The 25671-nt window shown below is 37.5% G+C and overlaps 1 protein-coding gene across 3 annotated transcripts; it reads right to left on the reverse strand.

Annotated features, from left to right (window-relative positions):
* Positions 1-1785: 1785 nt before the first annotated feature.
* Positions 1786-23920, reverse strand: LOC139121196 (threonine--tRNA ligase 1, cytoplasmic-like). 3 transcript variants are annotated; one of them, XM_070685887.1, is made up of 18 exons: positions 23768-23920; positions 17144-17224; positions 16441-16522; positions 15949-16048; positions 12890-13135; positions 12277-12394; positions 11270-11334; positions 10884-10962; positions 9993-10238; positions 9579-9674; positions 9133-9203; positions 8151-8313; positions 7131-7268; positions 6559-6636; positions 6141-6241; positions 5647-5748; positions 5086-5273; positions 1786-4164 (listed from the first exon to the last, which is right to left on the reverse strand). In XM_070685887.1, exons 1-18 carry the CDS (start codon positions 23912-23914, stop codon positions 4016-4018), a joined length of 2250 nt encoding a protein of 749 aa, XP_070541988.1. In that variant the 5' UTR covers positions 23915-23920; the 3' UTR covers positions 1786-4015. The 3 variants fall into 3 exon arrangements, with proteins under 3 accessions (XP_070541988.1, XP_070541989.1, XP_070541990.1); XM_070685888.1 differs by having other exon boundaries at positions 23636-23857; XM_070685889.1 differs by lacking the exon at positions 23768-23920 and adding an exon at positions 19574-19753.
* Between the last annotated feature and the right edge of the window lie 1751 nt (positions 23921-25671).

Genomic DNA, 25671 nt, shown 5'->3' on the forward strand with positions numbered 1-25671 from the left:
CATTTGATTCGATGTAGCAGGCCAGAGTGAGTATACTTAACTGTGTTTACCCATGGGAACATGCATAACAAGTTTTAAAGTAATCGAACAAGCGATTTCAGAGAGTGATTTTTCACCAAAAATGGGAAAAATTGCCCCAAAACTACAAATATGAACATTTCACAATTTGACGATATATCAACTAGGGTTGCCTCTCTAGGTACATGCAAAATAAGTTTCAAAGCAATTAGAAGGAAATTATTTTTTGACCAAAAATGAGAAAAATTGCCCCAAAGATACAAATATGAAAATATAACAACAATTTTAAGAAATCCGACAGAAGATACCCCTAGGATTAAGTTTCAAAGCAATTCAACGAGAACTTTGGGAGAAAATGATTTTTTGACCAAAAATGGGAAAAATTGCCCCAAAAATGCACATATCAAAATTTCACCAGAATTTGAACAAGTCTGACAGAGACTAACCCTAGGATCATGCATACCAAGTTTCAAGGCAATAGAATGATCGCTTTCAGAGAAGACTTTTTGACCAAAAATGGGAAAAATTGCCCCCAAAATGCACATATCAAAATTTCACCAGAATTTGAACAAATCTGACAGAGACTAACCCTAGGATCATGCATACCAAGTTTCAAGGCAACAGAATGATCGCTTTCAGAGAAGATTTTTTGACCAAAACCGGGGAAAATTGCCCCAAAAATACAACTATCAAAGTTGCACCACAATTTTCACAAATCTAACAAAAGTCACCATAAACAACCTGCGTACCAAGTTTCAACCAAATCTAGCCTGTACTGTTTTTGATGTGGACGCACATACATCTGCATATACTAACATACAAACATACAGATGCCGCCGACGTACCATATAAGCTCTTTTTGGTAAATATGCATATACCAAATGTGACCTAAAAATCTGTTATCTATATAGGGACTATTCAAATAGTATTTTCTGACCGACCGAACATCAGATCAAATATGGTATTTTGCAAGTTTGATATGATCATTGTGCTAAGAACAGAAATGTTTTTATTTTCTGAGTGACCATGCATTTTTCACCATTTCAACTTACCAGTGTTCTGTTGTGTACAAACAGTGTAAGTGAAGCATGTGGACATGAGAAAAAAGAGAACAAAGTGAGACAAGTGACCTAGTGGCTGACAGAGTGCCGCTGTGTTCTGTAGAGAATAACTATTTGTGACATGTGTTGATAAAGAGGGTGGGAATCTTTGATAGCTAACTTAGGACGGCCTGACGGAAAATGGCAAAAAAGCCATAAAAATACACAATTGAAGACTTCACTATAAATTAAACATATCACATTACCCCCAAAATACAAATTTCGCTATAATTTGAACAACACTGAATAAGGACCCCTAGGAACCCACATGCTAAATTTCAAAGCAATTGGACACTGGTTTCGGAGATGATTTCCCCCAAAACACAAATTTCACCACAATTTGAACAAACCTGACTGAAGTCACCCCAAGGAACGTGCATATCAAATTTCAGAGCAATTGGACTTCGGGTTTCAGAGATTTTTTACAAAAACCGGGAAAAACTTTCTTCAAATAGAAATTTCACTATGCTTTGACACATCTACCTGCAGTCACCACAGGAATGTGCATGCCAAATTTCAAAGCAATAAGATCAGTATTGTCAGACAAGAAGCCAAATGTTGAAAGATGACAATTGGACAGACGGATGATGATGGACAACCAGCTTATCTGAGAAGCTCCACGTTGCTGGCAGTGGAGCTAACAAAGAGCAACAATATCAACTTTGGACAAGTTTCAAGATTCTTTTATTGTTACTTTGTTCTTTCACAGCTAGTCTGAGAAATGTTGCACCTCTATATGGACAATACACGAGGATTTCATGACTAAATTGCACAGATCAAGAAAGCTATACCTGATGGTGTGGCTTGGAAACTTAAACAGAGGCGTAACTTGCAAGTTGTGTGTCATAAATTAAAAAGCTTAAGAAAAGCACACCAAACTTTATGGCTTTACTTTGAATTGATTAGTTACGTAATCAAATATTACAAGAAAATGACAGCTAAATTGCTGCACCAGGAAATAATGCATTCTTGATAAGATTAGTATCAAATTATAACTGAATCATTAAGACTGGCGACAAAGTCAATGAAAATTGCATATTTTAGACTGTAGCAAAGCATGCGTGATGACGACACATACAGCAACAGGTGTTTGATGCCAAGTCACTCATAGGCACCATGTCTTTATGTGGCATATGGCTATGTATACGCCATCCACTATCGAGAACATCAAGAACCCAGAGCTATTTCATTGAAGGAGCAGAATATATTTATTCATTGTGAAGCTGTCATTGGCATCATGTCTCATTCAATTTTGACATCTGCTATCTCATCTGTATCAAACTTATTCCTCTCTTGTTTTGTTTTTTTCTGGGATGAGAGCTACATTAGAATTCCAAAGCTACTCTACCACGATGGTAATTTATGATATGTTGTCCGCTAGTTGTGCAGAGTTTTATTAGATCACGAGGGCGCTTCACAATATCTTGTGGGCTAGAGGTGCTGGGTTTATTACGGAAATTCTGTGTCAGTTTTACTTTTAATGATTGACACCGTGTAATCATGTATTCTCTTTGTTAACCAGGCAGCCCTGGCCCACAAGACACCGTGACGCAACCTCAAGTGATGTAGCTTTGAAATGATAATATATCTCTCAAAATCACCATCGTAAAATTTCCCTGCATTGCAAATGAAAAGGGACAAGACAATGACTGTTCGTTGTTGAAAATGTCTCTTGACATTATGATTTTCCTATCTTTCTCTCTATAGTTGACTCTGCATGGTGATAGCTTTTATGTATGCTTAGAGCTTACAAGCGACTTTGCTCAGATGCGGATCTGCATTTACAAATTAAATACCTTTTTTACGGTACCTCTGTCATAGCCTAGACACACTTGACATGAATTGGGTACATTTATGTTTTATGCAGTGAGAAGGCTCTTTCGTCATTGTGTGCCATTAAATACACAATAGGAAGTGACGTCTGATCGAAATGACAGTCTTCGTTTTGGTTATTTCCTCCCCAGCTGCACATCTGAATCTGAGCACTTTATTATCAGTTCTTAACCCTGAGTGCTGTAATTTTTCCCGCCAACATTTTAGTGCAACATTTTACCAATTTTTATGAATTTTTCTGGCATTGTTTTCATAATTTTGGAGCAAACAGACATCACATTCAATTAGCTTCAGTTTTTTATCAAAATTTTGGCAAAAATCTGAAAAAATTTGACTGGGGTTTATTTTGTAAAGGCGACAAAAATTGACTTTGGCAATCAAAGGGTTAATAGGTAAAAATAAGTGGCAAATTCGAGAAAGAACCTTGTGGCATGTTTTGAACATCAAGACACTGACTTGTCGATCATGGGTTAACTACGTAACCTTTGCCCTCTGACCCTAAAGACAGCAAAGGTCATTATATATCATCATTCTCAGTGAATAAGAATTTTTTTGACTATCCACACTGTAAAAATATCTGATCCCAACAAACATGCATAGGTGGAGTTCTTTACAGGTTACAGAGAGTGTGGAAATGAGTTCATGGACAATGTGCAATGTTGAAGTTGTTATCAAGTAAATGGTGTCTTGTATCACTTAAACATTTTCAAAGGAGGTCAATCAATTGAAGAGGTAAAGACAATAGTACTTTACACAGGATTTATACATTATATCGTATACTAAATTTACAACTAACTTGGTCAAATATTTTAGGTCTAACTATTTCTGATCTACCAGATAAATTACTTTCACTGTTGACGATAACACAAGAAATGATATTTTTTTTTGGTTTCACTATGACTGCAGCTGTAAAAAACAAGTATTTCTGACAAAAGACTATTGAAGGTTCTGTTAACCTGATGTATGGCCAACAAGCGGCTTGCGAAAAAAATGTGAATTTCTCAGTAGTGAATTGACCCTTGACATAGAAATGACCCTTGACCTGAGCAGCCAAGATACTGCCTTTAAAAACTGTCTTCACTGTTGAGAGTTTTCTGGTCTTGCAAGGAACGGAAACGGTCGATGACTTTTCGAATGTCATGCTCTCCGTGTACTTTGTTGTCTCTCGTACGCACATTGACAGTTTTGTTTTCCTTCTCCTTTTCACCAACAACTGTGAAGAGAGAGAAATAAAACATCAAACTTTCATCAATAATGAATAAGACAGTTTGGAATAAGTCAGTAAACAGGACAAAGCTGAGACTGCCAAGAGTTTGCCAGGTGGGGAGGGGTTTGGAAAGAATTAGCAGAAATATTCTGCCACTATGGACAGCGTGTAAAACTTAAACAATTCCAGTCAAAACAGCAAAATCAAGTCCTACAAGGCAAACATGGACAGGCCCTGTGAGTCAGCTGCTGGCTGAATTCAGTAATCAGATGTGGCCTAATGATGTACATGTTACAGCGCCCTCAAAGCTCAGTTTCCACGATTCTTTTCTTTTAATTGTGTTGTAACATAACTTTGGCCTCATTGAGACTCTCTGACGAGAAATTCCTTCTATCAGTTGTTTCACTATTAGTGCAAGATGCGAGGTATAATGATATTCAAATATGCAGATTACCTTAATGAGCATTGTTTCGGTATTAAAATTCTATGCTAATGACCCTTAATCAATGTGGAATATTCATGTACCTCGGATCCTGCATTGTATATTGTTTCATCCCACAGATAAGTCATGCTGTTGTGTATGATGATGAAAACATGACAAGTGGTTCATATTTTGGAACCGCAAGGGATCAACAATAATTTTGTTGCTAAAACCACTTGATTTATGATTTCACCAGCCCTGTCTGATGGTTATTGAACTAAGTCAGATATGTTAATCACAAGTGCATTGCATTTCACTTTATTTTGATCCAGCTGGCCACTAATATGAAGAATCAAAATATTGTGAGTAAAACGAGTCACTGGATGAGTATCATTTTATTACAGGCTGTGATAGATGGTCATTTTCCTAAATCCAAATCAAGGGCATCAAGTCCACCTTGTTGGTAAAATATCGATGTTTACGACAACATGAATATCGTCACTCACCGAGAATGAAATTATACTGTGCTAGCTGGGCATTACGGATCTTCTTGTTCATGGTATCACCAGCATCGACATCAACATCACACAGGAAACCTGACTCAAAGATTTGTTTCTTCACCTCCTCAGCGTAGTCGTACACATTCGGACCTACGGGAACAACCATGGCCTGGCGTGGTGACAACCAGAATGGCCTGAAAAATACACATTTCAGATTAATGATCACGTCCAATCATAGTGCTATATTTGGTGATGTCAAGAAACACAGCCCATTGCTGAAAGAAATTCATGCAGATTTGCATGACACAAACATAAATATGGAAAGTAGAGATCAAAGTCAAGGTATTTTGTGTACTGCTTATGTGCAAAAAGGAAGCTTTTGATACATATCTGCTTGCAGCTCTCTGATAAACTGCTACACGAGCAATTAATTTTCTTCATAATAAAGACTTTGTACAGATACATGAGGTAAATTTGCCTATTCTACAATTTGCATGACATCATCAAAGTGTGTGTGTTGGAAGTTGTGCTCTCATCACAATGTGTGTTTGTGTTTTCATTACTCACCATTTACCGCCATAGTTTTCAGTCAGGATAGCGATCATCCTCTCAACAGATCCAAGGATAGCACGATGAATCATGACAGGACGTTTCTCTGTTCCATCAGGGCTGTACAGTACGAAGATAAAATATTTATAAGTCACTCTGAAGGGTTGCAAAATCACAGTACAAAACAAGGATATTTTGCCTTTAAATCAGAGCAATACAAATTTTGTTATCGGTGTAAAATATACACAATCTCATATGGCCGAGACAAAAATGTGCCTTTCAAATAATCCAATCTGTTGTATTTCAACATTTGGATTCTGATATGTTCCTCCATAGGAGGAACTTCAGCTAAATTTGTCTTTGTTCAGGTTACCTAGCAAACGTTATTGGAAGCTTTCAACCTATGTATCCCATGTCTAGTAGTAATTATACATGCAAAGTATATAATTTTAATGAACTGAATTAAACTGAGTTGTGACAACTGAGATACAGAAAGCTGACGGTTTTGTTACCTGACGTATTTCAAGTTAAACCTCTCCGGAAGCTGGAAATCAAGCTGTATGGTGGCGCATTGATGGGCACGTCGTAACGCATCTAATATTACTATGTCAATCTGATAGAAAAAGAAAACATATTTTTTGATTGTTTATGATTGAAGTTAAGTTCTGTAGAGGACTTGTTACGTTTTAAACCTTGCTCGCAGATGAGTCATGACACTTCACAAGTATCTTTCTGATAACGTTGCCTTTTTGAATACGTCAAAATCACGAAATTTATGTAAGCTACAACCTCAAGTTTTGGCTATGCAGTGTCAATTCACAGCCACCTATTATACTTTTCTCATCACAAAAGGACATTTGCATTTTATTGATGACAGACTTTTTGATAATTTCACAGATTACTGCAGTCAAATTACATGTTTAAGATTACCTTTGGACCATAGAATGCACCATCACCAGGGTTGAGTTTCCATGGCAATCCAGCCAGGTCCAAACTTTCTTCCAGTTGCTGAAATGTCAATAATTAAAACTGATTTTATCTTTCAACCTTAGTTTCACTGATACAAAGCCTCTGAAGAGAAGACTTCAGAAAAGTTCAAGCAGCAGTTAAGTATTCTCATCAAAGCTATACTTGTCTTTCTATACAAAATTTGTCACTGCTGACTCCTGATACTTTACAATATTTTTGGTATCAGCGATACAAAGATATCCCTTTCTGAATATGAAGAAAAAATTGAGAAAAAAATGAGCAAAACTTTGAGGTAGCACCTATCACATGTCATTACATTTTACAGTATGGTATACATCACAACATAGAGCAACCAGAGTTTTGTGTGACGATGGTGAGCTTGTCTGCTTGACAATATCTGCAATATTGAAAACAACAGTCATCTCCATTACTTCTCCTGCTTCTACTGACATCACCGATGTCAACTTTTTCCTCAAACTGGACAGGTTCATCCCTTCCTGCACATACTATTCCAATATCTCTAGACCTCTCACCTTTTCAGCCTGGTCCCAGACACTCTTCTCCCCAAGATACTTCTCAGGCCTTGTGGACAGATTCAGTGAGAAAGTGAACCCAAATGTATCATACACACTCTTGAGAAAATCCAGACAGCCAGCCATCTCCTCCGAAATCTTTCAAATTACATAAGACAAGTAAAAGACCATTATATTACTTCCAATCTATTCATGTTACTCATGGCTGACTCACAGAATACTGTGGATAACCATAACGCGAGTTAAAGATTCAAGACAGCAACTTTCTTCAAAGGCACACTTAACCCTTTCACCACCATGGTTTGTCCCAAATCCATTGTTTTCTATGGTAAAGTTGGACCTGTATACAGGGAACTGGGGGTGAAAGGGTTTAGGTAGAATGCACCTCGGTGACAGATATTTTGACTCTAAGACTCTTATAATATTCTTATGGCCTACCACTTACAAGGCTCATTCTAAAGCTTATGGAGTAAATAAAGTTTTCACCTGCTTGGTTTTATGAAAATTAGGAATTCTACCTTCCCAAATAGAGATAACACAGGGATGGCAGCCATTTTGAATTTCAAACATTGGGTAATTTGTTTTTCGATTACAATAATTTGCACGGTGACCCCTGATTTTTCTTAGAATTAGAAAGTTGAAAGTTGGTTGAAAGTTTACCCAAGGTAAATTTGAGAAAAAGTTTAATTCTTTCATTTTTGAGGTGTGAACTTCCTCACTCAAACTCTTTTTTAAAATTGATGTACATGTATATCAGGAATATTCAGGAATAAGGGTGTGCCATGAGGGTTTCTTATACTTTGATAAGAAGCACATCATTGGTACAACTATATCATTGTGGTTCCAAGGTTAGATATCCCTGGTGAGAAACATAATTAAAGATGTTAACATGGAGTTTGATTCCAATCTACTTCACTTGTAAAACTACCAGGATCCACACCTTGATTTTCTTAAAATGTTTTGTTCCAAAGACTCTGTGGGTGTAAAAGTAGCAGAGCAATGTTTGATTTCAAGACTTGCCTGATCGGGTCTGCAGAAGATGTGAGCATCATCCTGTTGGAACCGACGCACTCTCACCAGACCGGTCAATGCTCCTGACAACTCATTACGATGGAGTACACCGAAATCAGCCATGCGGTACGGCAACTCTCTCCATGATCGTGGTCGATGATCAAATATCAAACTGTAGGTAAATGTAAAATTGTATGATGAGTTCAAAGATATCACATTGGTGTGACTACAAAACAACTTAATAGGACTTATCACTGCAACTGGGAGATTAATGTTGACATTCCCCTATCAAGACATTTGGGAGGGATCACTTTGTGCATGAAACTTGTGTAAAACTTCAAATTTCACCTATTAAAAGAAGCATGATTCTTAATAGTTATTAAATATTCCCATCCTTTATGTGCATATTGTATTTTCAGTGTTCTCAACAGTTTGGAAAAACTAAGGTACCGGTACTGTCAATTTACATAATAATGCATAATTTGCATATTCTTCCGTTGTGAAAATGTAATCTATTGTATGGTCATTAATATATTAATAGATAGGGTGGCACACCCCTAAAATAACCCTTGTGAAGAACCCTGAATTTTGTAAGAAAGTACTGGCATTCAGCAATAAAAAGGGCTAGTGTTGTCCATTAGTGAATTTGAAATGTCCAGATCAGAAAAACAATGGTCATTTATTTCATCCTCCTTTGTTCCTTTTAAAATGTGGGACATTGGAAAGTCTTCAGCTTCTCCAAATTGAGAGATTCTGTCCTTTATTTTGTACAAATATAATGATAGTCAAACAAAGTGGGTCATAGTAGTAAGCTAACAATTTATTCAACAAAAGTCAGATTCATACATTGAACACATTGGTAGTAATTCATCCAATATCAGCGAAAAATTGGCTACTAACCTAAACAATTAAATTAGGTAAAGCATCCTTTGAAATCATGAAAAAACATTCTAGAAAGGCAACGGTTGAGTTTTGATCAAACGTTACTCACCAGTGACCCGGGCAATTCATTGGCTTCAGGGCATATTTTTCTTTTTCAACATCAAAGGAAAACATGTTTTCCTGTGTAAAAAACAAAGCAAAAAAGAAACTCAAATATCTGAGAAAAATATTCATATAAGACTCAAAACAAGTGACTTTTCTGCATGAGAAATATACATCGGCAGTACAACTTTTATTCCGTGTTACCTATATTGGATTACTAAAGTGAAGAGTTGCTGATGAATAGGAATTATACTATGTTATCTTTTGGAAAGTCAGAAACCTTACAAACATATTTGGTACAGGAAGCCCCTGCAAATCAACACAACTTCACCCTTTCACCAGCATGGTTTGGTCCTAACCCTTTGTTATCATTGGTGAGTGTGAGCCTGTTCACAGGGAATCGGGGTGAACAGGGTTAAAATTCCTTGATATTGTAGAACATAACAAACTTACTGAATAATGTTGCCAATGTCCTGATGTTTCCCAAAGTTTGCTGTTGTAAATATTGGGTGAAATGACCTCTTGAAAGCCTCGCTTCCTGTATTCAGTCTGTCAAACAAAATAATGAGCAATTTTAGTATTTTAGACAGATTTCTGGCTTTATTGCATCTTACATGACACATCTATCATATGTATCATAATCTATCTTGAAAGAGTGGTCTAATGATCATTAGATTTCAAATCCAGATGCAAAGATATTGCCGGGAAGCTAAGTTACTAACATTTTAAATTGTTCACTGAGGGACAAAAATTCATTTTGTAGCTTGAAAATTCAAAACAGTGCACGTTGAGATGACTCATGTCAATATTTAAGGTAAGTTAGAAGCCGACAGACATGTCTGCAAAACTTGAGGCCACTATATTAACCTTCATGAAGTTTATTAGAGTGTTGTAGATATGTGCACCCTTGGGATGGAAGAAACAGGATCCTGGGCTGAGCTCATGGAAGAAGTACAACTCATGATCCCTTCCTAACTTCCTGTGGTCCCGCTTTGCTGCCTCTGCCTGGAAATGTTGCCATTCCTTAAGTTGTTTGTTGTCCGGGAATGAGATGCCGTAGATTCTCTGGAGGGACTCTGCTTCTGCATTGCCTTCCCAGTAGGTAGCGGAATTCTGGTCGGAAAAATTTGGGAAGAAAAGAAGGATAAATATGCAGGATTTTAAAATTTTTAAAATTTCTTTAAAAATTTTATATGTCAATTGCACATTCTTACTCTACTCCAAGAAGAATGTTGAAACACCCACTCTTTAGCTTGTCAACATAGCGTCTATATCTGTAGAATGCACTGATTTTGTTTATATTTGAATTCTAGTCCAGACGGGAATTCACCTGTCGACAATAACAGTGCAGTTTACACATGTACAGGCTGACAAAATGCTTATGGGAGTAGAACAAGAAATTGTGGTTTACATTGAAAAACAAAAATAGCACAGAAATCATCGAAAGCTAAGCATTACTGGCCCTTTAAGACTTTTACATAAGTTGGCAAAAAAACTGCAAGTTTGAAAGCAGCTTATGGTAGACCTTGATAAAAAAATTCAAAGAGAGAAACTTATGAAAATAGTGCTGTCAGCAAAGGTATGGCGTAAGTAAATAAATGACCAGTAATCTTTCCTTGAATAATAATTTGCAAATACCAAGTGTAACACTTGTTTGTTTATTTGTTTCTGTATTCACCTTTCTGATTTTTCATTACTTCATTTTCAGAAACAATGAAGTCTACTGAAGCATTTCAATGTCTCTACATGTAAACTAACCTTGACAACATCCATGGCCTTCACTTTGCCAGTATGCCTCACGTGTGGTCCACGGCAAAGATCAATCAGAGGTCCACATCTGTTACAAAGATGAACACAAAACTTCAGCGATAAGATTTCAAAAGTATACCACATCTTGATCAAAGGTGGCCATTAAACTAGATTTTGTGCCTAGGAACATAACTGACAATTTTTGCTTTATTGGAATGATGACTCTGACTTTGCCTTCAACATTTTCAAATTGACAGTATTACCAACATACATCCTTTCCATACGGATCAAAGAATGTGATGTCTGATGACTGATGGCCAAAGAAACAGGAAGAGAACAATTGTTGTTGTGTATTGGGAAAAAGCCTGAAATGAAGGCATGAAATTCTGTCTTACCTGTATACAGTGGTAGTTGGCGTCTTGATTTTCTCACTGAGAATTCTCACTTTAAACTGATTGTACTGAAAGACAACAAGACATAGTCGCCATTAATGTACAGTACATGCATGCACGGAAAGTAATTCATACTCAGTATAAATAAGCTTGATCTGACATTCATTTTGATCTTGTAAGTGGGGTAACCCTGATAATTGCTGACTCTAGTCATTGATTCGATTGTATTTGAATAAATTTTGCAAGGAAGGTTTACAGTAGGCCTGAACAAAATTACCTTGTCAATTTTCTCAGAACTATGCAGTCTGAGGTAAGAGAGAAAGTTCTAGTATAAGCACCCTTTTCGTGTCAACTGCACTGTACATAGACAATACTATAAGCCATTACAAGTTTTGGAATACACAAATCATTGACCTTGACCACGTTACCGTGGCTGTATCAAGTTGCTCGGTGTCATTCTCTATTGTCTCATAGAATCATAGACAATACTATATGCCATTACAAGTTTTGGAATACACAAATCATTGACCTTGACCACGTTACCGTGGCTGTATCAAGTTGCTCGGAGTCTTTCTTTACTGTCTCATAGAATCATGGGTAAACAGATTGGCATACGCTTTCTTCATTGCCCTCTGTTGAAATGTAAAAGTTGAATGCTACAAACATACAGATTGAACACGTTCCATACGTTGTTTAATCTGCATGCCTCTATCAATCAGTCAATCAATCAATCATCGATGGATTTCTAAAGTGCTAAACTCCAAAAGGTAGTTAATGCTCAATGGCGCTTCACAGAGTAACTTAGTCAGAGCAGGGTTGTTGGTATATGCGTTGCGAAATAGATGAGTCTCAGTGCATTTTTTAAACTATCAAGACTGGATGACTTCTAGTGGTACATTCTCTTTAACAAGGTTTACTCGGTCCATGGCCTATCACACTGAAACATCAACTCTCAATCTACATCACGGTAGTACTAGCAAGTATATGGGCCAACGAACACATAAACTTACTTCAAACATCTTCAGTAAATCTTCCTTCTTCATGACCAGTCTCTCAAAGGGCTGTTTATCTTTTTGAATTTTCTTCACAATCTGCATCAGTGATGGGAAATCATTGCTTGACACTTGCCTGAAAGACAGATAAAATATAGTTCAAAATGATGGTTCCCAACAAACTTCATACATTCAATATCATGAAGCTGTTTATTTTTAGACAGCCAAGATCAGAATCAAAATTCATGTTACATATTGAAATCTGAAATTTCCTGTCCGTTGACTAAAACACCCGAACTGCTTGTGAGAGTAAACTATGGAAGGAGATATACAAAATCACAAGATTTATTCCACGGAATAACACAAACTTGCTTGGCTTTTATTTCATTGTTTGAAATACATATCAAATATTTCTAATGAATGTATGCACTCATAATATTCACATGCTGAATCATTTGCTTATCCAAAGATGGCCTCATGATATTGATGAAATGCTGAATGAGCAAGAGCACAGCGGATTACCAGGTAACGGCATTAACTGTACAACGTATGATATGGGGTACGGTCATTTATTTCCTTGCTCATACGATATTACTGAAAATTTTTTCTTTGTGGCACAACGTCTTCTCACCTTCCTTCAAGGAACATATCGTAGAAGAATCCAGTGTCAATGGGTGGACCATAACATAGGCATCCACCATAGTGTCTTTCCATGGCTTCACCCAGTATGTGGGCACTCGAATGCCAGAATACCTGCTGGCCTTCTTCGTCATCAAACTTTAACAATTCCAGACCCGCATCGCCTTCAAATGGACGCTCCAAGTCCCAGAGCTCCCCGTTGACCTTGGCAATGACAGTGTTATCAGCAAGTCCTTGGCTGCAAGAGAACCAAATTCTGTAAAACTTGATCGGAAAACCGGTACAAAGCTCTCATCACCAAATGCTACAGATGAGGAACGCCTGTGGGACGTTCACCCTCGTCAAAGATGCTGGTGAAACTTTAACCCTTTCACCAGCATAGTATCACCCACACCCATTGCTATCATTAAAGATTGTGGACCTGTCAACAGGGAATTGGGGTAAACAGGTTATGGCAACAACTAGGATAGGATATTGTTATAGAAATGATCAAATCTTGCTCTTTGCAATGGAAACACTATCGGTCTTAGAGTTGAGAATTGGAATACCACATCAAATATAACTTGTAAGTTGTATGTTAACCCTTTCCACCCTGACCCCCTGGTGACCTGTGACATCATTCGGACATTTTTTTCCGAGCCGGGTTCAAAGGGTTAAAGGACACAGTCAACAGAAATCTGACAAAAACAGCTTCTAGAATATTTTAACAAATTTTGCAAGTGTCAATCTACTGTAGATGGTGTACACCTTGATACAAGTGACATTAAAAAATTGTTACAAATGACACTTAAATATTGTAACAGGTCAATTTTTCATCTGCTAAATTTTCAGAAGTGCATGGTCACATTGTAGATCACATCACTTCAGTTATACATCAAGCAACTCTCCACTGGCTTCCTGTGTTCTACAGAATTCAATTCAAAATCTTGCTGTTCACTTATAAATCGTTAAATGACTCATTCCTAAATACCTGGCAAAACCTATCGAACTCAACAGCCCCAGAAAGTCTCTTTGATTGAACCTCAACATACAATCAAATGTCCCTGTACCAGGTTCAAATCATATGGCGATAGATCGTTTTCTCACTCTTTATCAATCCTATGGAATCCACTGCTGATATCCATTCAGCCCCAAATATCAACCAACATTTTCGAGGTATGTAATTGTCTCGAAACTGACATTGTACGAGCAGAAGTACGGGCTCGTACTTTCATATTACGAGTGACGTAATGCGCCCGTACTTTCAAAGTACGAGTGACGTATGCAAGCTATAAGTCACACATGCCTTTTGACCTAATTTTTTATGAATACGCCTAGGACTATGTTGTATTCCATGGATGAAAGATTTTTGTTTATGTGAAAGGATTTTACGACAAACGAACGCTTAGACACATTTTCTGTGTATATTCGAAACTCGGAAGTAGGAGCGGGTGTGAACTTCGTATGATTATTTTTTTGGTCGTGAGAGCGGGTTCAGTGCAGTGCGGAGGAATACTTTTAGGCTTTGACTTTCGGACGAGTCTGTACGTACGGGTCAAGACTGGAGACTCGTGGCTCGCGAGTCAGCTTATGACCTCGAAATAATCTGATCACCACATTATGTTAATCACAGTGTACAATGAATAATATAAAGGATTTTATGAGTTGGCAGGTGTTTTTGTGGCACCCGTGTGTACCTCATGTTGTACAGTCTATTTTAAAATGACCTCTACTCAACAATGATTTTAAAGACTAACATTTTTCTGACCTCGCATTCAACTTCAAGTTTTGAAAAAGCACATTATCGGAACCACACTATTATTGGTGTGTATTGTTGAGAATACGGCCCCGCCTATTGAATAATGGTATAGTCAGGTCACTGTGGGGTCAATATTCCTGTTTGTCATCGCAGAACTTGCAGAAGCCATACAAGATATCGATGCTCGATACTTCTATATTCAATTCGTTCGTTCGCGCTCCTGAACAACAAAAAAACATCACTCAAAACATTCATCACATTCCAAACTTACCTAGCTACACTCAGTTCGGTAGATAAGTTCCAGGCATCAGTCGTAGTATAAATGCTGACGTCGATTTGTCGACGTCAATGAAGTCGGCGTCGACGTAATAATGTATTTTTACAAATATATTTATTTATTTGGCGTTAATTAGAGGAAAGTCACAGCAGAGGGTGGATGACGTATGTATTACAATATCGTGGGTAGGCTAAACTGGCCGTTTTGTTTATCGCTATTATTGCCTACTCCCACCGTACCACCCATCGTCTGTAACTTGCACGCGATGTTTGCACACGAACGAATGCCCAATGCCAGTCACCCAGAGTCGTCGGTTTTCTTGCTACCAAAGTTGAAATATATGCAATTATGAATGTCATTTTTGAAAATTCACTAATGCATGCAATACCAATTACGATGAACCCACAATTTATTGTTGTTGAGATTTTGTCAACAGTGTTATAAACATAGTGCTGCAAAGTCAGTAGTAGGGCCTACCCACGTGAAAGACGTTTTGAACTCGTTCCCGTACTTGCTATATTCAAGCTGAAATCAGTCAAGTCATTACGTGTTTATTTCGCATATTTGCTATATTTTAGCACCCGTACTCAGAACCCCACTTTGACATTCTGTTTGGCATGTTTCTACGTTCATTTCGAATCCTATTTTGTCTTTTTTTTTCAACGCTCAGTTCGACGCTGTTTTTGTTTTTCCACGCTCAGCTTGACGCTCACTTTGTCGATTTTGGGACCTGCATTACGTCACTCGTACTTTGAAAGTACGGCACATTACGTCACTCGTACTTCGCTCGTACTTCGCTCGTAGGTCTGCTCGTAGTTCGTCCGTTTTGAGACGATTAGATAAATGACATTTTCAAGACAAGGCACTTCTTTGAGAGGGCTCATCTGTAACATTTAGTCAAGCGCTAGTGAATATCTGATGGATACAAGGTGTTCTATATACTATTCATCCTATCATATCTTATTGCAGAATGTTGTTAATCACTACAAAAATGTAACTATGAGATGAAGTATCAAATATCAGATCTTACACTCACCTGATCGCCTGAGCTACACTGTATGGACTTGTCTCCCATGCCTTGCCTTCGATCACTTTGCCATCAGGCAGAGTGACTTTGATTGGTGTCTTCGGCTTTGCTGCAACAATGCACACAAAGTAATACAAGTTAAGTGAGGTGATTATGAGACTAATCCATAGTGCAGCACAGTAGAACGCCCTTGTCAATATGTTATTTCACTGATGTGTGGCCAAAATTTACGACATTTACCTTTGATATATGAAATATATGAAATATGAGACTTTGGAGACAGTCTGTTCATTGTTAATTTTCACTTTTGGTCTCTGCATAAAATCAGTGTAATAATGATCTTGTTTATACCTAAGACAAACCACATCTTGGGGGACATAACAAGATGGTACTAGAAACGCTTTAGCTTTGGCAATTGGCTTGGAAGATATGTATGCAATACCACATATGATGAAAGAAACTTGACGTAACAGTTAAAACTTTGTGTAGAAGCTACATTACCTGCCAATTCCTCCAAGTATTCATTCTTGAGTTTCTCAAACAACTCAACTCGACTTTGAATGTAACCTGGTAATGGGTTCAACTGCAAAAAGGAAAGACACTTGGCATTATGATATGCATCACGTTTTTCTATGTGACGATGAAAATGTTGTTGAGGTTCCAAAACAAGTTATTCATATTCTTAAACCTTAACAAAAGCACTGTTTTGGTGAACTAGGCTGTCAGTGTCACCTTTACTGCTGAGTAACACATGTCTATATCATGAAAATGTGATGGTACTGATTCAATCTGACAAGATGATAAATATTGGCAACGTCTGCCAATACTGCAGATCCTTTCTCTGCGTGTATGCACTGTTTGATTGACAATATCTTCATTTCTTAGGTTATGGCTTTTCACTCTTCTTTCAGTGCAATTGTTATCAACATCTCCTGAACAATGCAACAGTCACTATGCAAGTCCAAGGGAACAGTTAGTCACTTTTTTTGGCGTTCTAACTTATGCAAAATCCAACATCATACATACAACTTGCCCTGTAAACTTATACTTTACACCCCTACCCATTTCTCTTACACAAGAGAATGTCATTTTTACATGTGGCCATTAGAGGAGAGGTTCAACATGAAATTCCACTACTTCTGGAACAGACTACCATAAGAGATAATAAACCTTGAGTCAGCAGGTATATAGTATTCATACATACCTCTACAGGGTGATCACCTCCTCCTCCCCCTCCACCCCCTTTCTTCTTCTCTTTCTTTCCTTTCTTCTGGCCATCTGGACCCTGAAAGCAGGATCGATCCAAAAAACAAAACAAAACATATTTCAAACGAGTACTTCAGGTCGTTTCTTCACGAAGCAGATGAACATTTTGGAAAGTTTTGACTGATACTTCATGAAATGAATAAAATTACTGCCCTCACTCACAGGAATTTCATACGGAAATTCTCACAGGCACAATGACATTGTGTATCCAAAACAAAACTTTTGCCATTATTAATTGATGAATTTTAAATTGACTATTGTCCGCGGCCTGATAATACCACAAGCTGATCCATCGCACTTACACTTGGAAAATGTATTATGATGCAATGTCTTCATGTTGAAGCTCTCATGGAGTCACATCACAAAATTCCCAAAACAAATACCCATCATGCTGTATCAGAGCAACTTGACCTTCAGTCAATATCTCAATGACATAATCCAACAGGGCCATCTTATCAAAGCTTAGGGAGCTTTGGCAAATACTGACTTACTACAATAGTTTTTAAGCTGCGGTCATTATTTCCTACTTCTTGTGTTCTTGTTGACACTGACTTTTAACTGGTGTGAAACTTCTCTTTTTCTCTTCCTTTCAAAGTGTATCTAGTCTCAGAATTAAACTAATATTCAACATTAATATTATCATAGTCTACAACAGACTTTAATTTTCAATTACAATGTTTATGCAAGGTACTTTGGGAAATCTTCGACCAATTCTAGTGTATCCTAATAGGATTCCATTAATCCAGGGTAACCCCTGTAACATGAGTTGGGAACCCTGTTATATACTGCCCTTTCCTAATACATGTAACTGACAAAAGATTAAATTGAGTGTAGCAAGAGGTGTGCAAAGAGTGAGGTTGCTGTGTGGCAATAGTAAGTATATCATTATGGTTATGAGTAATCATTAATGATTTCTATGAGATTTCATATTCTATCTGATTTTAATGCTTTCTAAACTCTTTCTCCAAAGGATTTCGAAATTAAGAGAGAGCAACTGGCTGCAAATGAGTCAGGTTTGAACACTTAAGCTGCATATGGCACTCCTAACTATTTGTGTGCTAAAAAATGAGATCAATGAATAATTTGACGTGTTTGAAAAGCTTTTCATAAGTTTGAATGGTTATTGTACGTATCAAGGTGTCTTGCCAAGAGGTAAAAAGGTCAACTCTGTTTGTGAGCATAAGTTTACTAATGTTCAAGAATCATTACCTATGGACAAAGATACATGGTATACTGGTTTTTAAATTTTTTTACATTTTAGACTACAACCACAATAATATAAGGTTATTCAGAAAACACTGCGATTTTTATCAAAGCACACCGTACAGCGGCGGCATTGTCCAAGATGCATAGCATTGAGTACCACACTGAAGCATGCTAAATAACGGTATTTTGTGAATAACCTTATATTATTATACATCTATTTTTGACCAATTTTACCAGAAAAGTTGAAATTTTAGTGTTTTAAGAATGTCCGGTTGTAAATTGTGTTCTGCAAATGTGAGCAGACTGGGAGCGTGTTCAGCTTGTCCACTATGTGCACAGAACAAAAATTCAACCTGTGCAGTGCAGCGCATATGCTAGAAATTGTAGTTCAACATCATAATTTCACATAAATTCACAGGTTTATGACTGATCATTATTCACTGCATGACGAACAATTATTAGATGTGAATCTTTTGCAAAAAATTCTGAAATTTTGTCTCGTTTTCCCAGTGTTGATGTACACGTAAAGTTGTCATCAGGTCACTGTTCAAATAGCGTCCAATAACACAAAAAAGTTACTGGACTTCATGTCCTCCAATACTTAAACTTATTGTATTACGAAACTCTTGAAGTTACAAACGCAGGTGTACAATCATAAACAATACAGCAACAAAATCAAGTTATGTTTTGTTGTTTCACTTTCGTTTTGCTTCCAAAACACATTTGCCAAAGATTTAACAGGAGACTTTTTGTTGTGAGCAAAGGTTCAAAGATCTGTCAGTACTAGCATTTTTGACATTGTTCCAGCCTAGTGACACTCACATTTGAGTGAATATTCTAGAATCGTCAACATTTGAGTAACATTTTGCAGGATTTTAATTATTTATATTGCATGAGGTGAGTTTTATGAAAGTTCAAAGCTACAAATGTATTACACCAGCATATATGTAAGAGACCGCACAGAGTTTGCAGCATACACATGGAAACAATGTTTGAACTCAAAATAAATACCAAAGACCGCTTCCACAAATGTTTCTGCAAAATGAAATACAATGGTCAACAAAAGCAGTATTTGGGCTCCCTGTAAGCTGGAGACAATGACTGCGACAACAATGGATAAGAAATAAACGGTAATGCCTTGAAACCATGCCAACAATCCTACCTCAACATCCTCACCACTGTCAGACTCACTTCTGTCTGAACATTTGTCAATGTCTTCACTGGAGTCACTTTGATTGCTCATTTTCTGTTTTTGCTCTCTGCAGAGTCTCGTAATACTAAGGTGGTGAAAAAACTACTGACAAGAATAATAGTTTCCCTTCCTTTTATCCTTACTTGCTGCCTTTTAATCCTATTTATCAAGTCTTTATTTGACATAAGCAGAAGTGGAATGATGCAAGAACCTTACAATGACCAATCATGTTCCTCCAATTACAAGGTTAAAGGTCATGATCTAATGATGATGAAAATCTTTGCAATATAGCAACTATGGCTTGAGCGGACAGAATGATCACAGTCTTGCTTTTCATCCAATCACAATGAAGAACAATATATTATTGGGGCCAGTACGGCATTTGAAAGAATACTTGTTAACCTTAAATGGCACCGTAGCTAGTCTGGTTGGGTGGAATGTACTTAAAATATAGCGAGAAATGTGACAAAGGTCCACGGACTACAGTATGATGCATTGCTACTACGGTATGTACAGAGATTAGAAAGACATTACCTGGTAAATTGTGATTTATTTTCCTTTGTACTTCTACATGTTATCATCTTTTTGTAATTTAAGTCTTTGATGGGTGAGTGTAATGAATTTTTCTCATAACTGTTTTTAATGATATAACTTGCCTATCAGTAGCATAACATAACAAATCACCAATGTCAAAAGAATTTCTTGTTACTATGGTTATTGCTTTACAAAACTAAATCTGAAACCTTTGTGACGAATTCCTGGTAATCATGATATGATTGCTATATTTGGTATGTGCCTCAAAATTGAAGGACTTAAACTGTTGCACAAATTTACAGCAAGAAAACTTTAAACTATACACTTTTGATATCAAGAAAAAAAATTAGGGGTCATGATGCAAAAAATTGGCACTAGGATAACAAATTTCCCAATATTTGCTGACATTTGAAATTCAAAATGGGTGCCATCCCTGTTTTAACTTTATGGGGGAAATAAAATTTTTGATTTCCACAAGAATAAGCCTGTGAAAAGTTTATTAACTCCATGAACTTCAAAATAAGCCTGAGCAAGTGGTAGACCAAAATTTTGAATTTTGAATTTTGTTTTGTGAAATTTGTAACAATATAATACAAAATGTGGTTAAAAACTGACACATGTTGTCCCCAAAATGTGCAAAATATTTCCAAAAGTAAACGGTGGAGGGTCAGAGTGTCCCCTGGTATTAAAATTCCTGGCTGCAACACTGTGTCCAAAGGGCACATTCAAACTTAATGCTGACTCAGCAGGTTTCTTTTTCCATATGTTTAAAGTTTGACTAATATTGGCGCCAACAGTCTCAACCAAATGTCTGACTGTAACCACAGAAACAAATAAGTCATTATGATACACACCCTTCAAAGAATTGGTCATTAATAGTTGGTAAGATACTGACGGGAACTGAATACCTACCGTATATCACAAGGGAAGCACAGAGAGTCTAGGGCTTGATAAATGGGCTCAGTATTTACAGTACGGCATTCTATTGTCACCAAATCAGAACTCAAGCCTTGTGGTCATTGTGGCGCTGCTTTGAAATTAACAGATGAAGTTTCTAAATAATTTTAAATATTGTGATTTCAATAAATTATGACGATGTGAACTGGATCATCACTACATGGTTGGATACGAAACACAAAAGTTGCCTAATGATAATTTCCAATACAGCACCAGCAGTGGGTGTCACATGAAGCTTCAGAGGATTTCAAGTTCATTTCAGTGCCAGAGGCAAGTGCAGACAGAAATTCGCCAGCGAGTGTGAGACAAATACTTCAGCCCATTGGTGTCTTGAATTATTTTTTTCTAACATCCCTTCAGTACATATACAGTATTGTATTAAAACACACCTGTCATCAATGACTCTCTATTAAATATATGGGCCACATTCATTCACATCAAATGCTGAACTGAACATGTATGTTACCTTGAATGTTTTCTTGTCATTGCTGATCCCCCCACAGTATTATATAAAGTAATATTTTGCCATGCATTAATCAAAATAACCGCATGACATTGTGTTTTGGTCTGTCTGCATATTTGTCACTGATGGGGCATGCGTGTAACGAAACCCATTCATTTAAAGTACATTGTTTGCAAGTGCTAAAGTTCGGGTTTTACAATTACAGTTTGCTACCTGCCACCAGTCAAATATAATGCATGTGCCTTGGGTGTAGGGACAGCAATTGACCAATGAGCATTGGTCAAATGAAAATATATTACACACATGCAAATTGGTCCAACACTGGCATTCCAACACTCCCTGAGAACCAGGGATGTGAGAATATCTGTCCTCAACTCTGAACTCAAGCATCACATTATACTACTGCTTGGCAATTACCATTTCAAAATTACAATAAACTTCCGGGCAGAAAACTACAATCCTATGTCACCATGAAACACTAGATGATGCAATGTGCAAGTGGCATGCCATTGCATCATACGCACATATCACCTAATCTGTGATTGAGCTTGTTTCTGACCCATGGAGTGATTGACAATGCAAACAAAACAGATCATTTGGATACCGAACAGAAAGGACATAGTCAAACAATTTCTAAATTACTTCAACACTCTAAGAGACATAGTCTAATTATTGACAGTAATGATATTCCAGCTAGACACACTGAAAGCACCCAGGTCACTGTGACATTGGAAGGGGCAATTCATTGGTTGAAAGTTTCTCAATAAACAAAGAATTGTATATAAGAGTATTAAGAGCTAAATGTGGATGAAAAATAATACATTATAACTAAAAGTTAGCATGGTTCATCTTATACCGTTCACTTTCAAAATCAGATCTTCCTTTTAACAATTAGAAGTTACCAAACCAAAATATGTGTAAGGCCTTTCGGAGAGAGCCATATAACAGAAACAAACAGACCAACACACGATATAAAATGACTTATGAGTTGAAGCAAGTTTGAAAATTGTTGGGCATTTTACGAGTTGTTGATCTCCACAATGATGGGTACTGAGTTAGATGAAGCCAGGCTGGTCAGCTGATAACTCATCTGCCTTTGTCAAACCTAATAAAACTTCACCTCACAATGAAGGAATGAATTAAAATAATGATCCATAATGTGTACCGAAACTGGAAATTATCAAGGTTCAAAGGTCATGCTATTCTTATGCAATATAGTTCACAAGGTTTTCATTATTGGTCACTTGCAAACTGTAATTTTTCTAAGCAAGAAATCACCTTAAAGTTTGAAACTAATGATAAAGGAATATAGGAAATTTGCACCTAATTAGTAATATTATATCATTTTTTCCACTCCTGAAAAACTGCAGAAACTGCAACTAGCTGTATCTAAAATCTGTTTTTTTACAGAATTTCTCTTTGAATTTATTGGTGGGGCATGTTTATTTGAAGGATCAAGTAAAACAATGTTAGTACACATGTGACTGTTAATGTTTGTTGCTGATCAATCTAGAAGAAAGTTCTCACTGAGGTTTAAATTTGTCACTGATCAACCATGTGTACCATACGTGGCATAACCATGACATGACATGACATGACGGCAATGAATTGCCACTGGCAAGCAAATTCAATATTATCCATACTAAGCAAATAGTTTCAGATCTGTGTGCTACCTCCATGAATTTATTATTAAATCAGACCTGATGCATACCCAACGATCTTTCTTTCCTTTGACAGGGCCAAGCAAGAGTTTAATAGTCCTACATGCGAACACACGCACTGCAGCAATAATATGAGAATGGGTTACCAGCGCTCCCCCATGATCATGTGAATAATTTCTGAATATGTACTGGCCATATGTCATTTACGGGTATTAAAATCCATGGTAACAGCGATAATGGGGTGACTATGAGTTCTAAACCAAAACTTATTGCACCGCCACAGAAAGCGTCTCCATGAACAACTTTCCCGCATTTACGCAAAACAAAGCAACACACTCAAACCGGATTTATGATACGGCACACAAGCGTGACACGTGGGTCACATTTCTGTCAATGCACGAAAACATTGCAACTAACCGGCGTGGCCCTGCTCATAGTTTTGGTAACACTGTACAGGAATCCCTTGGCAACTCGGAAAATAGGAGCTCGAACGAGTACGGAAGTCATGGAAAAATTCGATCGTAGAAAATGTGAAGGAATTTAGCATGCCTTTGCCTTCTTGTCGTCTTGAACAGCCAGATTTTCCATTGCGGCCGTAGCTTCTTCCGCCATCTTGTTGAATTTACTCCCTAGCAAACTGATTGTATTATGAAGGACGATATTGTCGGCAAATGAAAAGCGATATCGGACTTTCATCACATATAAAAGACCTTTGCTTGACAACAGAGCTAAGAAACCAATTCTTTTGTATAATAGTCTTAAAAACGTCAGAAAATCAAAAGAAGACGAGCTCATCGAGTAAAGGGGTAACACTCCTAGAACTTCAAGGGTGAGCTCAGGCTTAACTACATAGCTGCGGCTTCTGCGTGCTGAAAACGAGGTGAAGTTGTAGGGGCAAAACATCAATTTCACTCGAGACATGCGTTCTTATTTTCGGGCAAATAAAATCGATGTTCTCCTATGATATGTCAATTACACGTTAATAGCACTGATCGCAATTTCAGGTTTGTAGATCCTTAGGCGCCTAACCGCGGAGTGACGTCAGTAAATGAAACGGGATCAGACGATACATGTCCTACAGAAGAGCGAATGATACAGAAATTGCGTGGGGAAAGTGATGTCATTTATGTATGTTGAAACTTTGAATATTGGTTTGATGGTTGAAAAATCCGAACTTCAATCATTGGTTTTCACTGCGCTGTGATGCAAAACTGACTAAGAGCCAGCAAGTACCCGGATATGGATGGCCGGCGGTTGAGTGAACGAGCGCGATTTCGGACACTAGGCCTACTGCTCAAACTTCGGACAAATTTTGATGTTGCATGCGTCTATTGCAGTTGTAGACTGAGCCATGAATTAGTGTGAGCCTTCATGTCCTTTGTAAAACTAGCAGGTTTTATTTTCAGCGTTCTTGCGGAAAATACAGGTAAATATTTTGCATATTAATGAAAGAAAAATGACCGGCGTCATTTCCGATCAGCGCTACTAAACCAACGACTTCATTTTCTAAACAAACAAAATAGTGTGTTGTTCAATAATTCCAAATACATGTAGACTGTAATACAGTCCACAACTGTGCACGTACTAGTACCAGTACATAGAGAAAGTGTGTTTGACTTCGTGAACGAGTGTACTTTCCCCCTCGATTTGTTCCAGGTGTTCTTTCTAGCGAGGACGTATTTTAATACAGTGAACAGTTCCAAAAGTTGTCATCGATAGATCTTCTGCAACTGGCACGGTTAGTGTCTCCAACTAAGCTTCCACTGATCCGTAGAATTTGAACCTGGCATGATTGGATTGACGATTTTTATTTACTATTGCTTAAAAAATTACCATTGTCGAATTTTGACATAACAGATATTCTCTGCGCGTAAACTCAGTGAAATTTTGAGCTGAAGCTTTGAGGATGGTCGAGCATTAGAAGTATAATAATCATAATAATATTTATCTATTTTCATGTATATATCAACTGAATACAATTATTGGTAAAGAAAACACTGCCACTTATAAGAAATTGTTACTTCTGAGTACCCGTGCTGTCTTGCAAGAAAGACAACTGTACAACAGAGCACAACTGTACGGCCCCGGGTTGTGGAACTACTGTAGGCTAACTTAGAGGGCCTTTATTAATCGCGCTGAGACACATGGGATGGTTCATATGTATGTAGGATGATGCAATTGGGCCGGGCCGGCCGCAAGTATGACGCTGCTCAGCCGCTCAGCGCATGAGCTCAGCGGACTCGACTCGATGCGACCATAAGCGAGTATGGGCTTCGTAGCAAATAGTCTGCTTCTGCTACTAGATCGATCGATTCTTTGCGCGATCTGTCGATCGCGTACTCGTCGCTTTATGCGTGCTGGAGCACAGATCGTCCGTCCGTGGAAAACTTTTCATCCGAAATAACCAAGCTTGGTGTTTAAAAATATAGGTCTGTTTAAACTTTACCAGAATT

This window comes from Ptychodera flava, chromosome 21, assembly GCF_041260155.1.
Source record: "Ptychodera flava strain L36383 chromosome 21, AS_Pfla_20210202, whole genome shotgun sequence".
Classification (NCBI taxonomy): domain Eukaryota; kingdom Metazoa; phylum Hemichordata; class Enteropneusta; family Ptychoderidae; genus Ptychodera; species Ptychodera flava.